At 26.2% G+C, this 9,261-nt stretch overlaps 1 protein-coding gene across 1 annotated transcript; it reads left to right on the plus strand.

Moving 5' to 3' along the window:
* Positions 1-4,965: 4,965 nt before the first annotated feature.
* Positions 4,966-6,111, plus strand: RHA2A (RING-H2 finger A2A). Its single transcript, XM_082892526.1, has one exon. The coding sequence runs from the start codon at positions 5,331-5,333 to the stop codon at positions 5,817-5,819; it is 489 nt and encodes a 162-aa protein (XP_082748652.1). The 5' UTR covers positions 4,966-5,330; the 3' UTR covers positions 5,820-6,111.
* Positions 6,112-9,261: the final 3,150 nt, after the last annotated feature.

Raw genomic sequence — 9,261 nt, forward strand, 5'->3', positions numbered from 1 at the left:
CTATGTTGTTGCTGTGATAAGTTGTGACTCTGCCTTTTTTTTTTTTTTTTTTTTTTTTTGGGGCTCAAATTTTCGTAGCTCTTGTTCTTGGTACGCATACCCATCTTAAAGGCAGATATTGCTGACTTTCTACCACAATCAAACTTTAATTTTATTATTTATTTATTTATTATTATTATTATTATTATTATTATTATTATTTATTTGTTTATTTTTTAGAGGGAACAAAAGTTCACCTCAATAAAAGTAGTAAACAGATAAAGAGATTGACTTAGCCTTAGTTTGGGAACATATTTTTTTAATAATTTTTTTATTTTTTAATTAAAATATTATATAAAAAAATTAGTATATTTAAGGGTCGTTTGATTTTTTAATTGGGTTAAAAAATTACAAAAAGAAAAAAAAGTCAAAAAGTTAAAAATCACAAAGGACAAAAAAACAATTGTCAAAACAAAGGTAAAAAAAAAAAAAATCAAACAAGAATACCAAACAACCAAAAAAGTCTCAGGTTAAAAAAGTCAAAAAATTTAAAAAATTAATTAAAAAAGTCATTGCCAAACGAGCACTTAGGATATTTTTTAGTTTTTTATGAAAAGATGTGCAAAAAATTAGAAAGAAATAATCTTTAACTTTTTAATATAAGTTATTGGTTTTTTTGATTTTTTAGTGACCTTTTAGTTTTTAGATTAAAAAGTAATGTTACTGAATGAGGTCTTAATTGAATTTATATATATATATATATATATATGTAGATTTCTAGTTCTTGTGTTTTTTTTTCTCATTTATTATAAAAATAAAAAATAAAAAAATTTGTAAAACCAAAAAAAAAAAGTGCGTTAACTACCGAGTCCGTAATAATCAACCAGAGTACTATGTAGGGCTGAGCAAGGAATTCGTGAAATCCGTAATCCGATCCAGTCCAGTCCAATCCGATAGGTTTGGATTGGTTTTTTGAATCCGTGGTTCGGTTCCGGATTGAATAATTAAAAATCCGTAGTTCATGGATTGGTTCCGGATTGAATCCCACGGTTCCGGATTGGAACCGATCCGGACCGTATACAAATAGTCTATATTTTTATTATACATCCTCCCCCATAGTATCTTTTCTTATTCTATGTAAAATCTAAACTCAAACCTAAAATCGTATAATATCTTCTTTTATTACTTTTGTTTGTTAGTTTTAAGTTTTAATTTGCAATGGTCTAAATACTTATGGTGAAACCAGTTTTCTTATGGTTGTTTAAATTCTAGAACAGTATGTCGTTATTATAGAAAAACATGTTGCTATTATGGAACTAATATAGCGCTATGTTTATATTTTTATGAAATTCAAGTGTTATATATATATTTTTGTTATTTAATTATGTGAATCCGTGGTCCTAAACCGATCCAATCCGTATTTAAATGGATTGGTTCGGATTGGTTCCATGATTTAAACGGATTGGATTGGTTCCAATTTTTTAGGAACCGTAAATAACGGATTGGTCCTGGTTTTATCCCAATCCGGTCCAATCCGGACCATGCTCACCCCTAGTACTATGTGAGTTGATACCGAACAGAGACTATAAAAAAAATATTTCAGAATTTTAAATTAGGAGTTCTAAAGAGTTGTAATCGGTGTGTCTCAAATCTTGTTGTGATATTTTGATTTTTGTTTTTTCTTTTACTGTCAACTCATTAGAGCAGGTTTTAGAATTCATGTTTAAAGTTTTCTATCATTATTGGAGATTATAATTTAAGGCCACAGGTTGTCTTTAGTCTGATATTGAATTTGATAGTTGGGTCGCGGGGTGAACAATTCCATATATATCTTGATAATTTAAATTGTTCAATATGAAAAGTTTATTAAGTATATTATTTTTATAAAAAATTATATTGATTAGATATTGATAACTATTAAATCAAATTGCATTTGTTTCAACTGTAATTATAATTTTAAAAATAAATCGCAGACACAAAATAATTTTCTAATTTTTCATATCAAGGTTAATTACTCAAAAGTCTTATTTGTAAAGTTAATGTTTCATTAAGTCATGCTTCATTTTTAACCAAAAAAGTCTTATTTTAAAAATATTTTTGTGCATATGACTATTTTAACCTTAGTAAAAGACAGATCGAATTGAGAAGAGTCAATTTATCGAGTACTAATAAAAATTTATTAGATATTCTAAGTGCACCACGTGATAATATTATCTATTAATCACCCAGCATTATGCATCATGCCTCAATACAAACTTATGGGCTTCTTCCTCTCCACTAATCATAAATCTCCTACTAACAACCTGATTATATATCCAAAAGTATTAGATGATTTCTCCAAATTTAAGTGGACATTATTGCTTCTGGGGCATTTAGCTTCCTTTTGTTGTTTCAAAACTTAAAAAATTTTATTATATATATATATATATATATATATTTTAATAAAAGTTATGTTTTTGGAGTTTATATAATGATATCAAACAAAACCAATATTAGATATAAATTTTTATAAAAATAAAATATTATTTTTTTTAATTATATGAAACTAACAATTTCTTAGTTTGCAAAACTATCTCGCAAAGTTGGGAAATTTCTCAATTTTTTTCAATATTAACTAAGAATTTTATTAGTTTTTGAAAAAATTCTCAGTTTTTTCTAGTGTTAAAATTGAGTTAGTTTTTCAAGTTTTAAATTGATAATTTTCTCAATTTTAAAATTGAAAAAAATTGAGAAATTTCTTAATTTTATACATAAATGTTCCATATAATTATTTTATCAACTAAGAAAGTTTTCTGGTTTCTTAGTTCCATAATTGAGATATTTTTCAATTCATTAATGTAAGTTTATATGTGATAGAGATAATTATTTGTTTAAAATTTTAATTTATGGTTAGAAATTAAGAAAATTGTAAATTGTTTTATTTTCTAATATTTTAAACAGAAAAAATTCTTCAAACTGAAATATTTTTTAAATAGGAATCCTATATTTTAGATAACTTTCAATCTAATTTTTTTATTTTATTTTTGGATGAAATTTATAATTTTTTAGTGTAACTTCCTCGTTTTAAGTATGATTGTTTTTTTTCAATTTTGTATGAAATTTTCTCTTAATTAACTCAACTAACTCCATATACTTTATATAAAAAAAAATTAGACAAAGTAAATATTATTAGTCAAGTAAGTTAAGAAAATTTACTATGAAAAATGGTTTAAATTGTAAATTTTTTTTTAAAAAAAATATTTTTGTTTTTACATAACTTTATATTTAATATTAGTTTGTTTGATAATTTTCGTTGCGTTGGTTCTAGAAATATAAATTTGATCAAAAATAAATGTACCTCGTAAAAATTATGATATTTTGAAATTTTAAAAATTAAAATAAATATCACATCACAATACTTTTTTTATAAACAATTATAAATGATGAACCATTATTATTTTAAAGGTAATTTTGTCTATTAAAAATTAATAAGACTTATAGGAGTAAAAAAATATTATTTAAGATTTAATGAAGAATAAATTAACAAAATGAAACTTGTGTTTAAATATCTTCCTACCAACTCATTTTCCATGTTTATAACATAAGCATTTGGGACATGGTGTGCGTGATGTACCGCGATGACTATTGTGCACCGCGATGACTATTGTGCAATTCGTATGATTCGTTTTAAATCTTGTTTTGATAATTCTACTTGTTAATATTTTAAGGAATATAAAAAAAAATTATTTATAAAAAAAAAACTAAGTTAATTAGATATCGATGAAATTTTTATTAATAATTATTGATATCTGATCAATTTAATTTTATATAAATATATATATATATATATATATATATATTCTTCTTAATATTTTTAAAAATATGAAAGGTTCAAACTACTAAAATAAGAGTAATACTAGATTTTCAAAAGTCCTATCAAAATTTTTATCAAATGTCTCATATCTCACATAAGTATAAAACTCATATTATATGAGTCTCATACCTATGTGAAATATTTGATAAAAAATTTAATAAATTTTTTAAAATTTTTAATATTTTTGTTAAAATAAAACTTAAAATAGAGCGCTCATAAATATATTCACAATTTATTCACATCACACCACAAAATAGGTAGTTATTCAGTAATTTTAAAATATGAGCACGTGATGTTCATAGTATTATGATTGGTAAAAAATGTGAATAAGTGGAATATTATGTTAGATAATTAAAAAAATATAAAAAGACATATTAAATGATAATTGATTAAAAAAATATAAACACGTGGTACTATAAGGTGGTGTTTGTTTTGAGAGATTGAGACATGCGATTGGACCAATAGTCATTCCGGACTAATAATCTATTGTTTGGTTCAAAATCATTGTTTCGGACTATTAGTCCCTTCAGACTACTGGTCCGAAATATATTAGACTATTGTGTCTCATGTGGGGGGTGGGACACAAATGGGGGATAAGAAGGGATATGGAATTTGGTAGTGAAATAAACATTTTGACCATCTATTATTTAATTATGTATTATATTTAGTAAATTTTAATAAAATTTAAATGTCTCAATTTAAAAATAAAATAATTTAATTTAATTTTTATTAATGTTTTATTTATTTAATTTTTTAAATAATTTTTTATAGATATTTTATTATAAATTTTTGTTTATATTTTATTTAATTTCATTATTTAAATTTTAAACGATGTTTTATTTAATTTTATTATTTAATTATTATTATTTTTTAAAATAATTTTATTTAAAATTTTAATATAAAAATAACATATATTTTTATTAATATTTAATTTTTTAAAAATAAATTTATTTAATTGTACAAAAAAATAAAATAAAATAAATTTTTATTTAATCTAATTAAAAATAATTAAAATATTAAAAATATGTTTAGTATTATTGTTACTTAGTAAATAATTAAAAATAATAAAATAATCATTTGACCATTTATTTTTTTATATAATATTTTAAATAAGTATAAGATTCAATAGAATAGCCCAACTAGACATCTAATCTCATGATTATACAAACATAAAAAACAAATTACATCCAATCCAAAAGTAACAGTCGGATAAATTATAATAATTACCCCCGCAACACACCCGCAACAAAAAACCAAAGGCAAAGTGTGACTCTCTCTCTCTCTCTCTGTCGTTTCCCCACCCCCACCCTTACCCTTTCAGTTAGGTCCCCTGCTTGCCCTCTCTTTCATCCCCCCCTCTCTCTCTCTCCCCTTTATATCCCTCAACAACACTCCCTCTCTCCTTCTATTCTATCCTCCAATTTCAGATTCACTCATCAATCTACAAAAAAAGAAGAAGAAGAAGAAGAAGAAGAAGAAGAAGAAGAAGCAAGGTAATATGGGGTTACAGGGTCATGTAAGCGATTGTTCATCAGAATCGATGTTCATCTTCATCCTGGCAATGGTAGCGAATTTCGTAAGCTATCTCCGGTCCGTCTCTTTTCTGATCCTCCGGTCCATGGGTCTCTCTCAATTCGATCCGGACGTTTTCGACGAGGGCGGTTCAGCGATGATGGGTTCCGGATTCGCGAATCTCATCGTCCTCGCCGACCAGCTCAATCTGAACCGTCTTCGCTCTTACCCCTATGAGGAAACCGCCGGTTCGGCTTCCGATTGCGTGGTGTGCATGTCAAAGTTGAGGGATGGGGAGAAGGTGCGTAGGTTAGCGTGCAGACACGCGTTCCACAAGGAGTGCCTTGATGGCTGGCTCGATCACCTCAACTTCAGCTGCCCTCTCTGTCGCTCGCCGCTTGTTTCGGAGCAGCGCGTCGTCCTCACTCAGCGGCGCGTCAGACACGACCTCCTCACTTTTTTCTCTCTCCGATGAAGAAGAAATTAATGAATGAATGGCCATATGGTACATGATGATCATGATGGTGGTGGTGGGTTAGTTATGTTATGTTATGTTATTTTATTTTGAATTAAAAAGTTTTGTGTTAAAGGGTTGAATGGCTGTTTTGACCTGTTGACTTGTCATAGTTTTTACTTTTAAATTTTAATTTTCTCTGTTTTCTGTTTTTGAAGAGCTCTATGTGTAGAGTTCTGTTTATAGCTTCCGTAATTTAGTTTTTACTGTTTTATACTTTTAAAAAGTAAATAATAATGTTGAGTTCAAAGTATTTACTTCTATTTACTAGTGTTATCGGAGTGTTATAGATTACCTCGTTACGATGTCATTTCAGTCGTTGCGTAACTATTTGTATCATCTATTCATCATTTGTTACCATCATTATTAACAGCGTTGGATGGGCCGAAAAAATATAGTTCGAATGGCTCGAAACACTTAAAATGATGTCGTTATTGTTTTGACACATTCAAATCACAAAAATTTAGATTACAAAACATTTTTTCAATCATTATATTGTGTAATAGATTAATTTGTTATGAAATTGTTTCAGTCGTTACAGTATCATCTGTTGCATTTTAAAGTCTTTTTTGTTGCTAGTTTTCCTTTTTATCTTGTGTTTTTTATTTATTCACTTAACATTAACATTAAGGATTGAACGTAATTTTTAGGATAAATTATATTGACTTGGAGAAAAATTATGGTGCACATTCGTAAAAAGTGTATTACTGTATGTAACTTATAATTAAAAGAAAAAAATGATATAATTTTATATTTTATGAATTATAATTATAAAAAAAAAAATTCACAACCAAACATCACAGGAAGCATAATAAAAAATCATGAGTTATAATTAAAACAATATCATAACTAAATAAGAAAATTAGTTATAATTAAAAAATAAAATGACATAATGAGGAGTACATATGATGTATTTCTTTGGAAGAGTATTTATAGTAGTGTTTTCCATTGTCGTATTCTAAGATTTGAAAAAAAATATCTTTTGAGTCTAGTAAATTTGACATAATTATATTAAATTTCTTTAAAATTTAATTCATATTGCACGTATCCGTTATTTTTCATCTCTAATACTTAATCATATGAATGATGTCATAATTTTTATATTAAAATATATATTTTGTCTTCTTTATCCATATATCTCTACACCATTTGCATTAGTTCCGGGGCTTTTAGTTTTATTAAAAGAAAATTTGATATAATTTTGTTTAAATTGTGGAGATTTTGTCCAAATTTTAGGAGAGAATAATATAATTTATCTTGGTTTTTAAGTATAGTTGTAACGTGTACCTTATATGTTGTGATATTTGTATAATTGTATTACTTGTATAATTTGAGGATATAAATCATGGATTATATGATTTTAGTTTGCTTAATAAAATAATAGAAATGATTTTTATATTTATTTATTGATCCAACTTATAAATTGAAAACATAACATAATATTACAAATCTGCAACTATTAATAACAAATAAATAACAAGAAAGTGGTACGTTATAAATTTATGACAATGTTATATTTGTTCCGAAGTAAAATATATTTTCATGTAAATCGATTTTGTATTGAAAATGTATATTTTTTTTTTATTTTTTTGATATTTATTTGATTTTTAAAACAAAAAATTTCTATTGTATCTATTCAGGGATAGAATTAGAATATCTATTCAGGGATAGAATTAGAAGAAGACTATAGAGGTCCATAAACCCCTATTTATGTGAAAAATTCTATTTAGTATAATACTTCTAAAAACATATATCTTATTTCATAAATAAAATGGCATCTTAGTATAAAAAATATATATCCCATTATTTTTACATCTTGCATTTTTTTTTCTTACCAAAAAAAGTTCTTCATCCGATTAGAAATTATTTTTGTGGTACTAAATTTTTTTTGTGTATATATATAATATATATCGTATTGCATATATATGTATATTTGTATATAAGGTGAAAAAATATTATTTATCTTTTAACTCATCCAGTAATAAAATTCTGATCCCGCCCGTGTGTATTGGGTAGAAGCCAATGAAACCACTCTTTTATCTTTGAAAAGATTAATACGTTGGGTTACGAAAATTTTAATGATGAACCATGGGCAAATTTTTCTTACAAAAATATTTTAATTACTTTTTTTTTAATTCACCCAAATAACAAAAAAAAATATGTAAAATATTTAAGTTGAAACAAACAGAGCCCAAGGAATATGATTTAAAAATAGTATAAAATTTAATTTTTTTTTATTAAATCATGTTTAAAAAAGTATACTAAATCCTTTAAAAGTATTTTAAATCTCGAGAAATATGATTTTGAAATAAAAGTATGTATATAAATAACTTTTTGCAAAGTTATGAAAAAAATAAAAATAAAAAAATTTAAGGAAAATTTCCAAAAAAAAATAAAAAAGAATACCAAAGGTTTGATTTCAGTAAAGAATCAAATGCTAGTTTTTTAATTATTTTAATTTAAAATTTTAAATTGTCTCAATTCCAATTATCCATTTGCATCCATTAGTTGAGAATGGACAATTAAAACAATTTAACTATTTATTTTTTCCTTTATTACTGTTGACAATCATCTCCTATTTTTTCAATTTTCTCTTTCATAGTCCATTTTCATTACACCGTCCATTTTTTTGGTCCACCGCTATTCTTCTAATTACCACCCCTCATTTTTTCAGTCCCTAACCACTACTGCCGACAAAAAAATAATAATTAAATTGTCCAATGACTCGTATTCCATTAATAAGCAACATTGTCCAAACTTTTAGGGCCAGAGAATTGTGAAAAGGGTTAATGTTTTATAGCTCGAAAAATTTACCCTCAAATGACCTGAATTGATGAAATGATGTTATTTTGATTTTGAAATTTTTTTTTTCTTTTCTTAGAGTCAACTCCATTCAAGCCCCTAATCTCTTCCAAATCCTCTCATCTCTTTCTATCACTCTTTCCTCGAACCAAATCCTCTCATCTCTCTCTACTCACTCTCTCCTCGAGCCCGTAATCTCGTCCAAATCCTCTCATCAGCTACGGGTGTGGACTCGCATAACAGATCTTCAGCTACGGGTGTGGATTCTCATATGGCAGTGTCGACTAGCAGAAAAAAAGGTACCACAACCAAAGGTAAACCCATAATCGCAAAAAAATTAGGGTTTATGTTTCTGTGTTTTGATTTTTTTTGCAATTTGTGTTAGGGTTTTGGTTTTGGCTTGAATTTATAGAACATGTTTTCTGGCCTTATCAATTAATGATTGTTAGGCTTATGATTGTTTGTTAGGGTTTGGGCATTATGGGTTTTGCCTTCAATTTTTTATTGTTATGTTGATTCACTTGTCGCAATTGTTTTTAGGTGCTGTAGCTTTTCTTTTGCCTTGTGGATGTTCATTACAAGGAAGTTTTGGGAGCAATGT

This window comes from Camellia sinensis, chromosome 10, assembly GCF_055761805.1.
Source record: "Camellia sinensis isolate YWXY chromosome 10, ASM5576180v1, whole genome shotgun sequence".
In the NCBI taxonomy this organism is placed as follows: Eukaryota; Viridiplantae; Streptophyta; class Magnoliopsida; order Ericales; family Theaceae; genus Camellia; species Camellia sinensis.